The sequence below is a fragment of the Alexandromys fortis genome, unplaced genomic scaffold (genome assembly GCF_014885135.2).
Source record: "Alexandromys fortis isolate MF-2015 unplaced genomic scaffold, M_Fortis_MF-2015_v1.1 scaffold_311, whole genome shotgun sequence".
In the NCBI taxonomy this organism is placed as follows: Eukaryota; Metazoa; Chordata; class Mammalia; order Rodentia; family Cricetidae; genus Alexandromys; species Alexandromys fortis.
This window is the reverse complement of record NW_026068208.1, coordinates 315702-336969: the sequence shown is the minus strand read 5'-3', so window position 1 is coordinate 336969 and position 21268 is coordinate 315702. Positions and strand designations below refer to the sequence as shown.

General features: G+C 39.9%; 1 protein-coding gene across 1 annotated transcript in view; it reads right to left on the bottom strand.

Annotated features, from left to right (window-relative positions):
- The window catches only part of Dync2h1 (dynein cytoplasmic 2 heavy chain 1), a 226796-nt gene that overhangs the window by 96756 nt on the left and 108772 nt on the right, over positions 1-21268 (bottom strand). Inside the window, exons 55-65 of the mRNA XM_050130242.1 lie at positions 20907-21044; positions 19833-19946; positions 19255-19415; positions 16181-16304; positions 15471-15592; positions 11151-11237; positions 9956-10082; positions 8838-8979; positions 8010-8119; positions 3402-3500; positions 1505-1628 (exon numbers count right to left, since the gene is read on the bottom strand). Of these exons, the coding sequence (XP_049986199.1) occupies positions 1505-1628; positions 3402-3500; positions 8010-8119; positions 8838-8979; positions 9956-10082; positions 11151-11237; positions 15471-15592; positions 16181-16304; positions 19255-19415; positions 19833-19946; positions 20907-21044 (1348 nt within the window). The remainder of the gene's footprint in view (positions 1-1504; positions 1629-3401; positions 3501-8009; positions 8120-8837; positions 8980-9955; positions 10083-11150; positions 11238-15470; positions 15593-16180; positions 16305-19254; positions 19416-19832; positions 19947-20906; positions 21045-21268) is intronic.

The window sequence follows — 21268 nt, the reverse complement described above, 5'->3', positions numbered from 1 at the left end:
TCAGGGTATACTTTAACAAACAAAAATCACAAGACCAAAACAAAGAGACAAATTCAAAACTGACTTTCAGATATTTTTCTTAACAAGATTCAACAAACTAAAGTGATAAAAAATAACATCATACAAAAAATATGACAATTAATCTTCAAAGAAAATTAAACTTGCAAAGAACAAAATTTGCACAAATTTCAATGATACATTGATGTATGATTCCCCTCTGTATGCTATGAATAACATTGGTTAATAAATAAGTCACTTTGGGCCTATTGCGGTACAGAATAGGGCAAGGCAGGAATTCCAAGCAGATAGAGGAAGAGTGAGCAGGCGGAATCAGAGAAGCCATGTAGCCACCTAAAGAGACAGATTCTGGATTTTAGATGGAACCTTACTGGTAGACCAAACCATGTGGCAATACACAGATTAACAGAAATGGGCTAATTTAAGATAGAAGAGCTAGCTAGAAATATGCGTAAGCTAATAGGCCAAGTAGTGTTTTAATTAATACAGTTTCCGTGTGTTTATTTCGTGTCTGGGTGGCTGGGAGCAAACAAGCAGACTCCGCCTACAGTACATGAAATACTTATGAAAATTAACCAAACGTAATGCATACAGAATTATTTGACATAGCTAAACCTGAAAAATGCTTCCTGAGGCAAAAAGATGATTCCATCTAAATCCAGAATGATGAGCCGAGAGTTTATTAGGAAATTACAAGAACATGGGAAATTCAAAGGCATCTATGCCACAGGAAGTCCTGTGAATAAAGTATGAGCAACTAAAAAATTGGGAGTCCCAGCGTTGACTCACTGTTAGCTATGCCCAGAAAAGTCACATGTTTATCTCATATAATGTCAGGGCATGGAAGGACCTCATAAGCATTTCCGTAAAGCCATACGAGGTGTTCATGAAGAAGTGCAGATATCTTCAAAAAAAAAAAAGCTTGCTTGCAGGGGCTGGAGAGATGGCTCAGATGGAACCGGGTTCAATTCCCAGCATCCACATGGCAGCTCACAACAGTCTGAAGATCCAGTTGCAGGGGATCTGACACCGTCACACCAATGCACATAAAATAAAAGTTAAATAAACCATAAAAAAATATTTTTTTAAAAAAAGCTTGCTTGCAAAAGTAGTCAGTCTATAAGCAGCATCTGGGACTAGGGCTTCAGAAAAATTCTCACAGTTCTCAGAACTGGTAAGAGTGGCTAGCTGTGCTCAAACTGTTTGCACATGTCATGGGTGTGCTAAGCATGTGCTTTCTTTTCAGAAAGTGCATGCGTAAACAGCTACCCTGAGTGAAAAGTCCTGAGTCTCTAGTGAGCATCCCCAAGGACAACAATTACATACACTGTCACAACTTGCAATGACAACGGAAAATCCGTGTGAACTTTGCCCCACACTGCATTGTGGGACAATTAAGTATTTCTTATGTGGCTGCACCAGAAGGGACTTTTGTAAGCTTGTTCCTGGTTTTAAAAATTGGTACTCAAGAAACTCAAACATTTACCTTGAGCAACCAGATCTCGTCTCAACAGTGGATAAAGAACAGGCTCCACCCCATCCATCTCTTGTATAATGAGGGTTTTCCCAAAACGCACTGCCAACTCGAGATCTGTGATAAAGTTACTGTCCTGTGGTAATAAAGGAAAGCACATACTAGTTCTTTCTCTTAATGCTTACAAATGATCTTATAAACAATGAATGAAGATACCAACAGAAGTACACATAAGAAAAATAAAGCTTTAAAATTATTGTGACAAAAAATCCAACCAACACAAGCTCTTCCTTCCCTATTAAATTCTAAGTGTCTACTATATTACTGCTAATCATAAATATGATTTGGAGAGCAGATCTTTAGAGCATTCTCATCCTGTATACCTATAAGCAAGTGTGTGCCAACTGAATGGCAAACGTTCATGTCCGCCACGATACAAAAGCTCCCATCAAGTTTACACTATACTTACAAGTTGTTACAAAAATAAAATTCCAATCTCTATCTGCAATAAATGTCCATGTATTCAAAGAAACCACTTCACTGTGTTCCAAGTTTAAAAAAACAAGATGAAAAATTCCTGTAAAATTGTCTTTATAAGCAAGGATTAATATTGTGAAAGGAATATTAGGATCAGGAATTTTTAGGCTTTCTGTCTAGCAAAAGCCAAGTTTTAAATATTATTCCAAGCCTCCACGTGGAAGGAAAACAAATGAAAAATCTCCTAAGTGAAAGCAGAGGAGAATGATACACTGCCCACGACTCAGTCAACAGCAGACCCCACAAGATGACCAGAGTCACACTTCCCCTAATGTGACATGGTGATATCATGGGTGTCAGTTGTGGTGACTCTGGAGTGTATCCGTATGACTGCTAGCTGCCTGTAAGTACACCACACTGACGGTGTGCAGACCTGATGCTTGAGGATGCACCTGTGCACCTGGCTGTATTTTATCAATATTTAACCAATGTTTTCTTTCTACTTACTTAAAAAAAAAAAAAAAAAAAAAAAAAGCTAGCTGCAAGTTGGGCATGCCTGGAAGTTCCTGGACTGTCACAACATCCAGATATGTACTACCTCACCGATGATGCCCTCCAGTGCTGCTGGTTTCTCCCTCTACACAACCTGCCCTTATATATTTATTTTTTATCATTTATGCTTTTCTGTACCCAGTCTTTGTTTAGATGAGTTAAATAACATCATGCACTGCTACTATCCTGGTATAGTGCCACCAATAACCTGCTGCACAGGCCTCTGGCCTGAAAGCCAGAGGTTGTAATATGCCAGGCGCATGGCAAGCTACAATGTCAGATACGGGGATGTATTCAATGTTCATACTGGAGAATTTCCTAAGAATGCATTTCTCAAGAATTATCCCAACTGGTACATAACAAATGTCTATATATTATACATCACTTAATTTCCAGCTATATTACCACATACAAATGAGATAAAAACTTTTATAGGGAATGTGAAATTTGGAAATAATTTTTCAAATACCTTAAGAGTATCTATAAAACCTAATCAAATGTTGATCCTTACAAACTTGATTAAGACCACAATAATTTCCTTAGTCAGGCAAATTGGGCAGTGAGGGTCACTGCCAAAGCACTACAACTACAGTTCACTTGACACTAACTGGAGCACAGTGTAAAGGTTTGTCTCCTTAGCTCCTTGGAGGAGGAGGAGCTGTGCCTCCTCCACTCACTCTGGAACTCCCAGGGCTCAGATGAGTCACTAGCACAAAAACAATGTGCTTGCGGCTTTGCTGGAAGTGACAGACCTGCGGCCCAGATTCCCAGAGCAACACCGCGAGCAGCTCAGTCTGCACGTGTCTTCTTGCTGCAGCCCTGAGCTGGATTCACTGCTGGTTCATCTGCAGTCAGGACCTAGGTTATAAGTGGTGCATACCTGTTGGTTAATAACTTCCAAGCGTGAGTCCTGCAGATGTGTCTTTAACCACTCTGTCGCCTGTGAAGACGGATCTATCAGGAATGGGCACACACGACTCTAGGGGGGAAAAACCTTTTTAAATAATGGTGAAGTTTTATTTAAATAAAAATAAGTTCCTAAAACTTGTCAGCCCATTGCAAAATTAGCTTTTCTGTGTCTTTGTAGAACACAACTCTATCAAGCACAAAGTGGAAGAGACGGTGTGGCTTGTAAATGTACCAAAAAGCACTTAGATAAACTACTAGGATCGAGTGATAAACAATTAAATCTAACTACTATAAAGTGAGCATACTCCGCAGACTTCCTGAGAGGGACACTGACAGGCAATCCATCCATCAGGGTCGAGAGAAATAGGAACTCCTTTCCACAGACTGTCTGTCTCACACTGGTAGAGCTCTAAGCACTGACGCTGCCCTCCATACAAACAGAAAATGCACATTGCCTAGGTGATATTTTTGTTTATTTTTATGTTACGTACATTAATGTTTTGCCTCATGTATGCCTGGGTGAGGGTGCCAGGTCCCCTAGAACTAAAGTTAGAGAGAGAGCTGTGAGCCACCTGTAGCTCACTGGGAATTGAACCAGGTTTTCTGGAAAAGCAGTCAGTGCTATAACCACTGAGTCATCTCTCCAGCACTATCTATATGATAGTTTTAAATAATCATTATCTAGTAAATGGTTTTATTTTTTTTAAGATTTATTTATTTATTTATTTATTTATTTGTTATGTGTGCAGCATTCTTTCCATGTGTGCCCACATGCCAGAAGGGGGCACCAAGTCTCATTATAGATAGCTGTGAGCCACCATGTGGTTGCTAGGAATTGAACTCAGGACCTCTGGTAGAGCAGTCAGTGCTCTTAACCACTGAGCCATCTCTCCAGCCCTAGTAAATGGTTTTAAACAACAAATCAATTTTTCTGAAATTTTCTCACTTAAAGAACAACACATTTGCTATAGTGATAAAAGAACACACATGACAGTCGGTGTAACGCAGAGACTTCGGCTGTGCCCCCCAGAACATATCAGGAACTTCCGTGGTACGTCAGAGGAAGGCGTTAGCAGGAACGAACAACTCCCCAAAACAGTTTCCATCAGCAACAGAGTTCGGACTTTCCAACAGCTGCTCTGAGACACAGAGCTCCTCCCACTGCGCTTCCTCACACAAGCCCACCCACTGTGTGCTCCTCACCAGGCTTACAGTGGCCTCTATGCTCCACTGTATGAAGAAGGCCCGACCCCTGGCAAAAGGACTTGGCTAGCAAATGGCCTCTTCAGTGTTACTGTGTGTGTGAATCTGGCTTCCTGCTAACATTCAGTAATGAACATTTCAGTTCTAGCAGATTTTGTCACACCCTCAACATCATTACTTTTAAAATTAAAAGATTTCTTACCCATGATTTTAAACCAATGATCTGATGCAGTCAGGAAAAAAAAAAGAGGTTTATTTTTAAGTGTCTCATTTTAGCAAAGTATGTGTAACAAATCTATACCAACTTACAAGTCAGTTTTCAGCTTATATATACTTCTTCACAGAACTTTAGACAAACTCTCTAAGGTACATTTTATCTCTGTGTTCCATGATAAAAATCCAGTTAAAATTACACCGAGCACAATGTTACAAATAAAAAATCATGAGCTTCCATTCCTTCATTTGTTCACCTATAGTGCTAGGTGACAACCAATACAGACAAAGAGTCCAGAAATGAGGAAGACGAATTTCCTTACCTTCAATGACTTCACGTCCAGTTAAGAAGCAAAAATGAAAACTGCATGATGAGGAAGTACACAAGATACACAGGGACACACGGACTTGGAGTAGGAAAAGCCAGGTCAAACTAAGCCAAGAAAGTTTATCCAGGTAAAGGAGCTAATCCCACGATGGAAACGTGGCTACAGAGGTTGGAGCACTGGGACAACTCCAGCACACTTGTTACATACACCGAGGGACACTGTGGTGAGCAGACTGACACTCCAGGAACATCACTCCAAGGAAAGGAAATAAGCAACACGGGGGGGGGGGGGTGCAAAGAGAAATGATGGTACAGCCATTTCTCTTGGTACAAAATGAAGCCACAGAAGTGAATGTCAGTAAACATGATGGTTCTGAAGACATCTGAGAAATGCATTTAGTAGCAACAAGTCACAGGTCTGGGCCTAAATTACTGAGCTAAGATCACGCTACCTTCCAGAGAAAAGTAAGAGAAACAGGCCATGAGCATGCAGAGGGCAAGAGAGAGCTTATAATGGAGAGCAGCCTGTCCTACCCTGCGCGCTGCGCTTAGGGTATCTGATGCATCACATTCACTGCACAGAAATGCGAAACAAGAGGCTCATCTGAATCCTTTTAGAAGAGTAACAGGCTGGTGAGTGGGCAGAGGAGAGAGGGATACATTTTTTTTTTTTGAGAGGGATACATTTTTAACATGGAAAAAAACTGAAATTGGTCAACATGAAATTAGTAAAAGCCAATGTTCACGAAAGATAGAGGCAAGCTGTCTGTGATCAAATCTTTCCATCCACTCCTTAAGACAGAGGGAGCTGGTGTGCTGACATGAGCCTATACATACTGGGCTTTGTGAAGTGGACTCAGAAACATCAGAAGTTCGAGGTCACCCTCAGCTACGTAGCAAGTCCTATCGTTAGCAAATTCATTTTATAAATGTTACCTAGTATGTTCATACATGTTATTAAGCATGTGCTTCCCAATCACACATTTAACTATAACATATTTCAGACCTAGCATATCTTAGATTTGGGATACAACGTAGACTATAATTGCAAATTAATCTATTTTTCAAGTAAGTTTTTGGGGTGGACAGTGAGGATGAATTAGAAGTTCAAAAAACTTGTCACTATTAAATGAAATTTAATATAAGGTTATTATTAAAGTTAAATTCACAGGCAAGTTCGATATTGATTATGAAACCCAATTCTGAAGACAAAGTTGTCTTTTTGTTATTATCAATATATACATATATTTTCTCATAAACATATTTTCTAGAGGTAACCTTCCCCATCATTCATTCTTAGGAAATAATTCTTAAAATATCATAGCTCTTGGGGGAATTGTTTGTGGTTCGTTTTGCTCTGAGGTTTTGTGATATCATCTCACTATGTATATGCAACCTATGATGACCTTGAACTCCCCAAAATCCTCCTGCATTAGCCTCTCAGGCTAGGATAGCATGACTGTACCACTATGTCAGACTTATCAACACTTGCAAATTATGACTTTCTTTGATAACTGAAATGAGCAGAAGGAATATGAGTCCAAAACCTTGAAGGAAGAATCAGTAAGTATGACAAGCATGATAGAGATACACAGAACACAGGTGACACCCTCACACAGCATGTTATCTGCAAAAGCAATTGAGACTCCAGATGTCTATGTCAGTGCAGAAGAAGATAAAAACTGTTCAGAAAACAAATCAAAAAACAGTAAAATCAATTTATACTAATAAACCATTCAATTTGTAGGCAGTGACTTCTTCCAGGCAACACACCTAGACTAAAGTACGGACAGGTAATTAATAGATATAATAAAACAAAACAAATTAAAGAAATAAATAGGACAAAAGGAGGACCATTTAATGCACACAGGCACACACAGTTGAGGGTGGTAAGATAATAATGAGAACAATGTTCAGGAAAAGATTAGAGAGAGGAAAGAGAGAGAAAATAATGATGTACAAAATGTTATCTGTTCAGACAGGACATTAATCCTTTCACTTAGGAAGAAAGTTAGCACACACTTCACAGAGGCCGCAAGGACAGTTCAGATGATGGCACTGGCCCCAAGCCTGACCACACAGAAGACCTGCACAACGTCGTCAAGCTTCATGCATGAATGCGCACACATGCAATAAGCAAATGTAGAAAATGTGAAAGGTTCACCAACTTAATGATAAAACCAAACTTCATTTAAAGTTTGTGATTGAGTCATGAAGCAAAACAAAAGGGCATAACTGTGAGAAGACAGTGAGGCCATGACGGTGATGGCGGTGAGAGAAAGACACTGAGGGGAAGAGGAAGCAGAATGGACTGAGTGCAGAGTATAGAAGCCGCCACTGAACAATGTACTATATTCTAGTCTGTGATGTTTGCAACCATGGCTCTCAGTGGGCTTTCATATTCACTGCCAAGAAAGTATTTTCAACTGTAGGAAAACACATGACATGAAGAATTTTCCAAAATGTACAGATGTTCATTTCTAACTTGTAACCCAAAACTGTTTTTCTCATTGAAGAATTTTGTTTGGTAAATTAAATTAAATTGAAATACAAAATTTATGAAAGAAAATGGAGTATGAGATAATTCAGGGTACCCTACAATATAACTATGATTACTACAAAGTTCAATTTTAAGTATTTTATCATCATAAAAGGCCATCTTAGCTTACACTTTTCTATTTAATTGAAAATAAATTTCATTGAACACTAGATAATCAACTTTAATTGTCAATTTTTTGCCATTTTATTGAACTAAAGAAAGAATAGCTTCAGAGTTACAGCATGTTTACACTACAGGGTAGACAATTTTCAGCATAATACCTGAGACTATCTTACCTGTAGGATCACAATGGCATTCTCTACAGAGAGGTCATCAGATGGAAGGCCTTCACTTTTCCAGATCAACTGCTCACTTTCAGTACAAAGAAATCTCCTTAGATCAAATTCTGAAAATTAAAAGCATCAAGCAGTCACTATAGCAACCAGTGCCTGACAGACAGACCGGTACCATAGCAACCAGGACCTGACAGGCAGACCTGTATCATAGCAACCAGGACCTGACAGACAGACCAGTACCATAGCAACCAGGACCTGAGAGGCAGACTGGTATCATAGCAACCAGGACCTGACAGATGGACTGGCACCATAGCGACCAACACCAGACAGACAGACTGGCACCATAGCAACCAGCACCTGACAGACAGACCAGCACAGGAGGCTGTGGCATGCATTGGCTTCATGCCCATTCCTGTGCATTAAAACATAAACCCCGGAAAAAGCTTTGCAAAAAGTGAAAATAAACAGCATTCATGAATGAGCAAATGAATGTTTCAGTCACAATAAGCTGTAAAAACCACAAAATTCACAAGAAAAGTTAGAGCCTCCCATTTTACCTTGGCATGTGATAGTAATGCTAATAAATAACATACTTGACTATCATTGTGCAAAATTAAAAATAATTCAGAGGGAGGCCTGTGTCTCATATGGATGTAGGAGTAGAAAACTTATAGTAATTTAAATAATTTACAAAAACAAATCTGAAGTAGTCATATTATCCCTGGTGACATACAGGTTAAAAAAAAAATAAGAGAAGTAAAGGGAACAGAAGTGGAGGGCCATTTTTGTCACACTGAAATTTAAAGCTCATAATAATTCAATACAAACTCTCTAAACCAGCTGCCTTAGTCCATTCTTCCAGACAGTTCTTCCTGAGGCCTTCCGGAGCAGCAGAGAGGTAGGTTATGAATGCAGCTGCCAGCTGAGCTCTTTTGGGGAGGGTAGCTAACTCTTCCGATATCTCAGAAACCTGGAAAACAGTACATGTGGGGCACTCCCTCAGAAGACAGCTCCAGTTAGGAAATAACCCAGCACTCATTTAAGTAGTAACACCTTAACAACTCCAAAATTTCAAAGGATCAGTAAGAATTCAAAGTTTTTAAAAGTTTGAGACACAAGATATTTCTATAAACATGTTTTCTTGGATGCATGTACTCCACCATACACAATTAAATTAAAAATAACTTTAAACAGAAAGTTGCCAAAGTTGAAATCATGGAACATATCAATAAAAACAATTGGTGAACAGTGCTGAATATTAACCTTATTGCTGTGGCAAAGTTCCCTCAGATCATTGATGTGGGAGGGTCTTCTGTTTTGAGTTGATTTCATTGGTTAATAAAAAAACTGCATTGGCCCTTGATAGAACAGAAAATTAGGTAGGTGGAGTACACAGAACAGAATGCTGGGAGGAAGTGAGGCAATCGCCATGCCTCTCCTCTCTGAGCCAGATGCGATGAAGCTCCGATCCAAGATGGAAGCAGGTCAGACATGCTGAATCTTTCCCAGTAAGCCACCACTTTGTGGTGCTACCCAGATTATTAGAAATGGGTTAAGCAAGATGTGAGAATTAACCAGGAAGAGGCTAGATATAATGGGCCAGGCAGTGTTTAAATGAATACAGTTTGTGTGTTGTTATTTCGGGTGTAAAGCTAACCATGCGGGAGCCGGGCAGGACGAAAAAAATAGGCCTGCCTGCAGCTCACTACAGATCATTGCCCTCCCTGCCCTTCTCATCAACAAGGTGGGCAAGCCAAAGCCAACAGTGATTTTCCTAAAGTATATTCATAGAAAGACACTTTGACTCATCATTCACTTCAGGGTTATTTGTCAAAGACCAGCTATAAACTAGGGGATATTTGTTCTGGTCTTCTTATTTAGAAAAAAAGAAAATACATTCATTACACCAAGGTTTCCTGTGTTTGTGGCTCTTCTCCTAGACAAACCTGTGCGTTCCATCTCCTGTGTTCTCTGTCGAGCTGACTAATCAGGACTTCCGCAGCTTTGATGGTCTCCTGTGCCTTGCTGACTTCAGCTTCAAGTTTGGCAGCTTCTGAAGTCCTGCTCTGAAATCTAAGAAAACATTAACATACAATTAGGAACAAAAAAGTTATCCTTGGAACATACTGATTATATGTGTGTCTGAAATACCATTAGTAAGACAAGTATACAAACATACACACTTAAAGTCTTTCATTCTTGCTAGAGTAGCACTCAGTAGCAGAATATACCCAAAGAAAGCCCTAGGGACACTTCTTTGCACCAATCAGTACATCAGCCTGTACTCAAGGACTGGGACACAGGCCCTGCAGGCAACATTCTATACACATTTCCCAGTGTTTACTCAAGGTCTTGATCCTAAGCTTTTCTTCCTATTCTAGTTGTACAAACCTATCAGCTACCATGTGAACTTTTTACACAATGATAAAATATTCTATCTTTAAATTTTCCTTGAGCACATTCTTACTCTCTTCCTCTCATCTTCCTGGCCTAATCCTCTCAAATATCTACCTGCTGAAACAAAATATCTGGTCCATTGTATATCATCTCTCACACAGTGTCTACCTGCCAGATTTTAACAGTGTTTTGTGTATTCTGTATATGCATGTGTGTGTGATATGTGCATGTGTGCACTGTGCAGGTATGTTCATCTGTGCAGGAACATGTGGAGGCCAGAGGTCCATGCTGGGATGTCTTCTACAACCACTTCTCCACATTCCTTGGACAAAAAGGAAATTTCTAAGACAAATTTTTATGATTTTTATAAACTTAGCAGTTTTCCTTAGCATGCACAAGGCCCTGATTTTGACCCCTAGTACCACAAGGAGAAACACATAACCTGTAGAAAAGTATTACTAGTATTTATTCGGGCTGCTCATTTTTTTTTTCAGGCAGAGTCTTGTGTAGTCCAGGTTGCCCTATAACTAGCCATGTAGCCAAGAATGCACTTTGTTCATGCCCCAAGTACTGGTACCACAGACATGAGCAATCACGTAGTTAAGTAAGAACACTTTGTCAACTACTCTCTCCCTATTGCAACTGGAGAGTGACTCAGGAGGAGGAAAAAAGAATGGGCACAACCAGATGTGAAACCTTCCAAATGAGCTGAGACATGCCAAAATTCCTCCACACTGGACTTACTTTTCTTTGAGTTCTGACACTTTTTGACCAACAGAGTTAAGAAGATCTTCTAGCTTTCTTTTTCTGTCTTCAGTTTTCTTCAAATTCCTAAAGTAGGATTCAACGTTAGACACCATTCTGTTTTAGATTTCAGTGTTAAAGTAGCAGTTTAAGGAGTGATATCCTAGCAAATGTGACAGAACCACCACAGTGCTGTGTTATGATACTTATGCATAGATAAATAAAACAATGCTAAAATTAAAAGTGAATCTTTTGATGTAACTCGTATTGCTTCTTGAAACTTGTGAAGAAAAAGAAGAAGAAGAAGAAGAAGAAGAAGAAGAAGAAGAAGAAGAAGAAGAAGAAGAAGAAGAAGAAGAAGAAGAGTAAACATGTTCATCTACCATCTTTTAGAACTATATACAATGATACCAATGAAAACATGCACACACCCTGATCTATAATAAAGAGAATTCAAATGTGTGGCACAGCCAAACTTTCAATAAAATTTGGAAAATAAAGACTGATAGGTCAGAATAAAAAGCAAAATTGAGATGCCTGCAAGAAGGAATGGTAAAATAAGTAGAACTCCAAACTGCTCAGAGAAGGTAAGCAGCAACTGTCTCAAAAGGAACCAAAAAGCTGGAGACACAAATGTGTCTAAAAGCTGTAAGATGCACTGGAGGCTGAATCTCAATTACATTCCACCACGAAAAGCAGACTTTTAAGCCAACCCAAAAGTCAACACATCTAGCTGATAATCCACCCAACTCTACCTAGCCCCACTGACACCATATATTTATAAGACAAGACACTTGTTTACGGGAAAAGTCAATACTACTCTCACTCTAATAGGTACCCCATGCTGAAAAGTGGTCATTGCCCAGCCAAGCTGCACCTGAACACTTAATCCTCACACCAGAAGTGGGGGTACGCAAACTACACACTCTAATGTCTATGATTGTACATTCATTACTCAAAGTCAAGGACTGGGCATGCCAAGAATGCTTCCTAACCAGAACCAAAGAAAGCAAATGAACACATGATTACAGGAGGAAGGACTGAAGGCTAGGAAGAAAAGAAAAAGAAAAAGAACATCCTCAAGAGGATAGAAAGAATGTTAGAGGAAAAAATGAAAAGTTGGAAGAGACTAACTGGGCACTGGAGATACAAACAGAACAGTGTAGCATGGGAAACACTGTGAGAAACCAGAACACAGGTGTGGATGGCAGGCAGATGTGCTATGTGCACTGACTGCTGAATCCCTGGACCAAGGCTCCCCACAGAAGACGTCAGGAAACATGTCAGGAAAACATGTCAGGAAAAGGAAAGCAGAGGTGGACAGCATATCTAAGGGTCCTCATAAAAGGATCTCCTTGTCCTTAAAAGAAGCACAACGTAAAAATTTATAATTCCAAAAACACCATCCTGTCTTGAACTGAAGCAAGAATTGAAAACTGTACCTGTGAAATGGGCAGTTCATTTGCAAATAAGAACAGAGGCAAGAACTTCCTGAAAAAACATAACAACCCCCAGAACCAAGCTCCTTTGGGACTTGCTGATAGTAAGTGTACTGCAGTTTCCTGAGTGATGGTTTCACGGACCTGCAGCCCTGTATGCCCCACTGTACGGTGACAGGGACAGAAGGAACTATTGAAGGAATAACAAACACCTCAGGACTAACAGGTGCACTAGCTATATGTCCACCAGAAACAGGTCCCTAAAAACTTTCAAAGAGGGGAAATACAGGGTAACATAGAAAGGATGGGGAACATCTTTTTTCAAGAGCAAAGCTGCACCCTGGAAGCCAGCAGAAATGGGGTTCCGATCGGGAAATCATGTTCTGCCCCATCAGAAGTACGGTTGCACTGAGATCAGTTAAAACAGACAACCAGGTTTCGTCCGCCACAAGCATACCTCACTCTGCACGTTTAACAGAAACCAAGTCAATGCTGAAGCTCTGCCACAAGTCACATGAAGAAATGAGCCCATCCAAATCACTATATACAAACCACTCTGATGCTGCACATATATGATAAAAGAATAAACGTGTCTCATGTACATTTTCATAGGAAATGAAAGATATATTCTAGGAAAACAAGGAACTAAAAATTTTATAGTAATAAATATAAATTTATAATAAATAAGTTTGTTTATAATAAAATATAAACAAAAGATACAGAGGAATTGCCCAGAACAATGATGACAATAAGTTCCAAGATACAAGCTTTAAGCAGGAGTCTAGAGGACTAATCCAAGAAGAAGAAGAAGAACACTAAGATCATCGACTATGCTTTCAGGTTTGTGCTGACAGTGGCAGATACACCCACAGCATGTGAGCGGAAAGGACAACCACTGACAGAGTGGGGACAATCGCACAACAAGGATGGGAGCAGCTCAGAGAGGGATGGAGCACAGCTGTGCAGTTTCTCTTCACAAAGTCCAAGATTTGGGGTTCAGCCTACAGTTAGTAAAAAAAGGGGGGGGAGGAAAAGATGTGCAAGACAGATAAACTCATAAGACATGTGTCTCAACTAACAAAATATTTTCATTGTCAAAATAATAAAAAAAGGCTAAAATAAAAAACACCATTGATAGCCTTTGCTGGAGAGGTTGTGGAGAAAGGGGTACACTCATCCATTGCTGGTGGGAATGCAAACTTATGCAACCACTCTGGAAAGCAGTGTGGCGGTTTCTCAGGAAATTTGGGATCAACCTATCCATGGACCCAGCAATACCACTCTTGGGAATATACCCAAGAGATGCCCTATCATACAACAAAAATATATGCTCTACTATGTTCACAGCAGCATTGTTTGTAATAGCCAGAACCTGGAAACAACCTAGATGCCCATCAACAGAAGAATGGATGAAGAAAGTATGGAATATATACATATTAGAGTACTACTCAGCAGTAAAAAACAAGGACTTCTTGAAGTTTGCAGGCAAATGGATGGAAATAGAAAACACCATCCTGAGTGAGGTAAGCCAGACCCAAAAAGAGGAACATGGAATGTACTCACTCATATTTGGTTTCTAGCCATAAATAAAGGGCATTGAGCCTATAATTCGTGATCTTAGAGAAGCTAAATAAGAAGGAGAACCCAAAGAAAAACATATAGGCATCCTCCTGAATATTCATCTTCAGCAGGCGATGAAAGGAGACTGAGACAGAGACCCACAATGGAGCACCAGACTACAACCCCAAGGTCCAAATCAGGAGCAGAAGGAGAGAGAGCACAAGCAAGGAACTCAGGACCGCGAGGGGTGCACCCACACACTGAGACAATGGGGATGTTCTATCGGGAACTCACCAAGGCCAGCTGGCCTGGATCTGAAAAAGCCTGGGATAAAACCGGACTCGCTGAACAGAGCAAACAATGAGGACTACTGAGACCTCAAGAACAATGGCAATGGGTTTTTGATCCTACTGCATGTACTGGCTTTGTGAGAGCCTAGGCAGTTTGGATGCTCACCTTACTAGTCCTGGATTGAGGTGGGGGGGGTCCTCAGACTTCCCACAGGATAGGGAACCCTGATTGCTCTTTGAGCTGATGAGGAGGGGGACTTGATCGGGGGAGGGGGACTTGATGGGGGGGGGGAAATGGGAGGCAGTGGCGGGGAGACAAAACTCTTTAATAAATAAATAAGAAAAAAATTTAAAAAATAATATGCTAAAAAAGAATATGTATATGTAAATCTTATAAATTTTATACCTTAAAAAAATAAAATAAATTTCATCGCCTCCCTCAAAAATGACAAAAAAAATAAAAAAATGATTTAGTTCAAAATTTTCATATAATAATGAAAAAAATAAAGTTTTTTTTTTCTCTACAATGGGTTCACAGGTAATGTCAAAAGTTAATGACACATTCAACAAACATCTTGGTCTGCATTTAGAATTAATAATATAATAGCAAACTGTATTTCCAGTCTCCAAAGTTAAGTAGTTGAATATTCTTCCTACCTGCTCAAATGCTGTTTCGGGAAATATATCTTAAATATTTCCCAGAACTTCAATGTCAAAGTGACATTACACAAGTTCTACATGTTCAGCCATTCTTTTCCTACTTTGATTCTTTGGAAGAGACTCCCACCTGTTCATAGACACATGGACACAGGAGAAGCCAGGGGCTTCTGCTGCCCATCCTCAAGTTGGCTGCTCTTTGGATCTGCTCAATTTTTTCTTACCTTGGGATTTCACCCACTCATCTGAAAGCTTACTCTGTCAGCTGTCATTTCAAAGTAAAAGCAAAACAAACACCAGAACCAAAATAAATACAAACAATATAATACGTGCATCAAACTGACAGCAATGCAGGCCAGACCATCCATACTTACGACTCTAATCCTGACTGCTCTGTCTCCAGGGGCTGGATCCGTTCCAAGACATGGGAGTACTGTACATTGGCCTTAACCCAGGCAGCCAGAGGTGCAGCTGCAGTGCTGGCACGCTTAGCATTCTGAAAAAGGCATCACAAGTTACCCCACACCCAACTCAACATCAGACAAATGCAAAGCTAATGTCAACATTTTGTTACAAATTTATTGAGAGAAATAAATTTTGATGAAGTCTACTTGCAACTCAGTCAGTCTCCTTAAACACGCCTGATCTTTTAGCACACACATGCACCAACATGACTGCTGTCTCCTTTCAAAAGAGTGCATGTGGCCTTTTCCTTGTACGTGTGATAAGTTTTTATTAAATTAGAGAAATTTTGAAAGCATTATTACTGGTGTCAAAGAAGAGTTAACATTTAAATAAAGAATTTAAAAAGTATCAGAATCATTGAAGTTTAGCTAAATGTCATAGAAATTTGATACACGTATGAGGAAACAGATGCTCATTATTGCAGATGCACCCAGCGGAGGAAAAAAGTGACTCTGGGGATGATGTGGGAAAAAGCAAACTCTAGATTCAAAGCCCATATAGAACAGCAAAGCTGAAGCTTTGTTTCTCCTTGATTTTAGCTCTTAGGCTATCTAGACAATGGTAATAACAGGGCATCCCACAGTAAAAAGCCAGGGACACAGCATAAAAAATAAGCTACCTTTGGATCAAAAGATGCTTTGTTTCTGAAGAGAAGCTCCTCCACACTCTCTCTTATCTCCTTCGGGATGTTCCGTGCATCAAAAGTTGCAATGTCTTCTCTCACACCCCTTTTGGCAAGGAAGCTAGGAAGAAGGTACAATAATTCAACTATGGGCAACTAAAAATTGTTCTTTTTAAATAAATGTGTTGTGGATGGTACTTAAAACCAATGAGCTGACAAAAATAGGATATGAAGATTTAACAGAGCTAATAACTATCATGCTTAAATAAACAAGAAACCCAAGTTTTCAGTGTGAGACGGTCTATCCGCCATCCAGTGAATAAACCAGAGCCAGACATGGAGTCTGAGAACCACACTGTACAGCAGTAGACTCCCCCCGCATGTCAACAAGTATAGACCCCTCTAGAGTCTTCAAGGAAGTTCTTACAGTATCCCCACCCTGACTTCTAGGTCCGGAAGAAAAAATGACTCCTTATCAACAGTGTAGATCTCAACAGCACAAACCCCAGCACCAATATACCGGGAAAAACAGAGTCAAGTGGCTCTGTGCCCCGTTAACTCTCAGCCCTGTCTAGTTTCTATTACTCTAACTTCTCCCTTCTCCTGAGTCTCTCCCTTACCTTCCTCTCTCCTCACCATCCTCTCCTCTGTTTTCTCTCTTCCCTCGCTCTTTCTAAACCATCCCCAAAGTATTAAACTCTCAGAACAGTGATTACATTGTCTTCATCAGTAACTATAGTGAAGTCACGATGCTTTTCTATGTAAGGGTTAAATAAATTATTAAAAGCAATGGCCATTCTTCAAGATTCTCGGGCATTCCTCTCTTCCTTTGAATAATCACTTGCAGAAGATTTCTAGATTTTGAGATAATCACACCTATCCTGGTATTTATTAATAAGTGGTTTCATGTCCTTCTTTTTGAAGAACATAGTGTTCACATGTCTTTCCTGTTCTCGACACACTCATGCTAGGCTTCTGTCTTAGTTATTCTCCAGGAGCTGGGACAAAAGCGAATTAAGAGAGAAAGGACTTATGAGGTGCCAGGATACCACCCATCACAGGACAGTGCCAGGCTTCAGGAGAGACAGAGTGAGACCTGGGAAAATGATGGGACCGTGTAACACTGTCAGAATCTGTCTCTTTTTTAAAAGATGAAGTCTTGGGAAAGAGATGTCCTGACTCAGAAAATAAAGAACCAAAAGATCATATCAAGTTTGGATTTTAGATAAAGCAAGTCAATTCTAACAGGGATCAGTAGCTTTAAGATCATGAAATATGGAGCCAGACAGACCTGAGCTTAAAATTTTCTAGCAGTGAATAGAGACAAGTTACTAAACTTGTTCAGAGTGAATTCCTTAAAAATAATGGGATGAGAACATTCATTTCACATAGTCATTATAGTTTGTCAAAAATGAAAAAATGAGCACAAAAATTGACAGTGAGGGTGGAATTGTTGTTGGAAACACTCCTTATGATGTGGTGCGGAGCCTCTGGGACAGTGTTCTGGGGAAATTTAGACAAGTGTGCTGAGATGGGCTCGTGAAGCTTGAGTTTGCTGGATGAGCTTAGGAGACAGGAAGACAGCTGGTAAGAAAGATGGCTCAGGACACTGCAAACAGTAACAATGGCCAGAAGGTGCTGTGTGAGGGAACATTTAAGTCACAGTTTAGTCAAAATGGAACACACAATTTCAAGATAACCCAGAATTCAGTTTATCATCAACTGCTTTGTTTTGGGCTTAAGGAGAAAGTTGTAAGCAAAAAGCAGAGCAAGAGGATTTTAAAATCCTGCAGTTTCTCCCCCCCCCCCAAAAAAAACAGAATAAGGCTGCAGCCAATAAATGCATAAATAAGAATAAAGATATAATTAGTAATCTAATAAATTAATAATCAATAGTCAGCTGAAGGGAGTTGGGCTATTAGAAAACAACAACAAACAAAACACCACAATACCATGGGACAAGGCATAAAAAAGTTTGGTAGGATCCAAGCATCAGCAGACCCAAGACTGTAGAGGCTTGATCTCACCTCAAAGCTCTGCTATGGGCACCCGCTCTCACACAGCTCCCTATGACAAATGTTTCCCTGGGATCAGTAATTGAGGCGTTCAGAGGCAGCAGCCGACATCATCTGAGCAGGTCCAGCTAATGCTTAAGCTAGTAGAAACCTGGCATTATTCATGTGATTGCAGGGTTTGATGGCATCCAGTATGCAAGAATTATGGGGCAGTAAAAAGATTTCAATGGAAAGGGTAAGCCTTGAGAGGGCAATGAGTGCATCTAAAGATGAAGTGGATTACTAAGGGAGTTAGAGGTAGCAGAAACATGGGAAAATGAAAGCAAGAAGTTAATCCCAAGAAAGGCCATGTGGGCTGAATGAGGACTAGGACTGCCCGAACACTCGGAGATTTAAATGACTAAGCTATGTGTTCCAGATATGGACATGAAGCCAGAGAATTTAATGCTTGCCAAACTGGCTTGCAGATCTGCTTTGGCCCCAATTCCTTCCTTGTAGAATGCTTAGAGTGTGTCACTATTTGTTTAAAGTATACAGCCTGCTCCTTAATTGTACAGGAACTAATAGAGGCTAAGATGGGATAAGAGGTTGCCTAGAGTCTCAGAGGAAACTTTGGACTCCTGAGCAATACTAGAACCATGAAGACTCGGATCTCACGAAGATGGACAGAATGTACTTAGTGATGAATGCCTTTCAGGGACAAGGGGGTAGAATGCTATGGTTTAAGGAGATGTGTTTGGGTACCAAGCTGACAACAGGTGTTGAAACTTGAGGTAGTTAATCTTGACTGTCAGTTTGAGAGCAGATTAGTAAGGCCCTGACACCTCTCCAGAGGGTTCATGTGCAGCACAGTCCTACAGGCTGGAGCATCAGATAGAATAAAAGGACACATCAGCTACAGGAAATGTTTAGTTTGCCTACTGGCTCTGGTGATGTGAGCTGGTCCACCCCTCTCAGCCATGATAAACAACTCTATAACTGTGATCCATGCATGCAGGTGAGTAAGTTCACTGGTGGAAAAAAAAAATTCATATAAATTAAAAAAAAAAAACTTACCTTTTCATGCTTACCCACGATGTGTCAAAGATACCCATTAGCCTTAAAACTCCTTCAAGAATGTCTCGAATTACATCTGGTGGCATGCGTAGTGAGCGGATTTCTGAAAGAGATTCTGGTCTAATGTTTCCAACTGCTAGCTTAGCTTCATTGACGAGAGGCTAAGAGACAAACATCAGGAAGTGTCAATGGATGTGCTGTTAGACATCAGGGAGGAGCCCAATGACTATATGACTAAATGACTAACTGCCTTCCTTATTAAACACACCAAGAAAGAAGGCTCACAATAATCAAGTAAAATATCTTGCCACCATGAGTGCGCCATTCTAATTTAGTGAGTCTAATTTGTTTTGAGGTACTTTTCCTTTTTCCGGAGGAATTTGTACTGTAGGAAAAGCTATGGTGTTTCACCCCTGGCAGGCTCTCCGGCCACTTCCATGTCTAATACTTGGGGCACAGACCACACTGACAACAGTGCTGGAAACAAATGAGCCATGGTGATAGTTAAGCTCAAATGCACTGCAAGGCAAGTATGTGAAAGGAAAATATTCACATTTAATCGGAACATTAGAACTTACTTGTACTTCTTTTAATTCATCATCAATTTTACTTTTTCTTTCTTCAATTTTAACAACTTCTTCTGCTATTTTCTGTTTTAGTCTTTCAAGTTCTGTCTTTTGCTCACTCGCATCCTGCAGGAATAGTTAAATGACATTACATTACAATCACTTACAACACACTCAGTGTTTAAAAGCATGACAACAAAAACATTAATCTTTTTAACGAAGAATTTTTGGCCAGTAGCATGATGAAGGAATTTTCTCAGTTGAGGGCCCTCTCCCCAGATAACTCTAGCTTGGGTCAAGCTGACGAAACACAGAACAACCAGGACAATTAAACACTATATCTGAGGAATAGATGAGACAGAATGATAGCACAAAGATCTAGTGTGATTCATAAGTTGTCCACAAATATTAGCTCTATTTTACCACCATCAACAAAACAGAAACACGGAAGAGGAAAATCATGAGTTTGTTCTCAAGTCTGCCTTATTCTACAAAAGCAAAACCAGGCTGAAAGGGTAACTTGATAGTTACATGCAAAGGAGATTCTGCTGCAGAACACAGAGGGGACAGACAGTTTCACAGCCCTCTGATGCCCGAGGTAAAGTGATATAATGGACAAAGCATACAGGGCACAAACTCACGAAAGTTTTCTTGGGAAAAGTTCAACAGAAGAAAGGTGATGCTTAGGAAATATAATTAAAATTGAACATACCTTCAAAGTATAAATATGATTTTTAAAAGGTATTTTATCAACCTTGAAAGTTTTAAAAGGGGGAAATGTCAAAGTCTGAAGGAGAGAGTAAGCTAAAGGACATACCTGTTTGGCAAGGAGAACGTAGACAACGTCGGCTGCACACAGGTCTACACTGATTGGCTAATATACATGAGCATGAGGTATCTAAAGGCTTGGCACCATCAGGATGAACAACATGGAAAATGACATGCATGTTCTCTAAAGCTCAATGTCAGCCAGTATGGACGAACGATCCCTTTTAATTCAAGTTAAAAGTCTAATTTTTCATACTGATTGACAAGCAGATGTCCTCTACCTGCTTATCTACTGGCACCTGACCCTCCCCCAAGCACCTGCATGGACACAGTGATCTCCTGAAGGGCAGCGTCAGCTTCATCCTGCTTCATCCGAAGCAATACGCTCTGCTCGCCAGCCTTTCTGTTCAGCTCATCCACAAGAGCTTTGGCTTCATTTAGTTTAGACACACCAGCCTAAATCAATACAACATTGATTGGAGCTATAAAAAAAAAGAAATTCTATATACACATACAAAAGCCCTTCATAAAACAATCAAACAAATAGAGAAGGGGACCATTTTTTTCCTTATTGCTAATTAGAATGTTCTGTAAGTGTCATATCCATTAAGATGCAATAAAATACTTATCAGAGATTTAAGGAAAAACACTTTAATTTGGTGGTTCTCAACCTGTGGGTT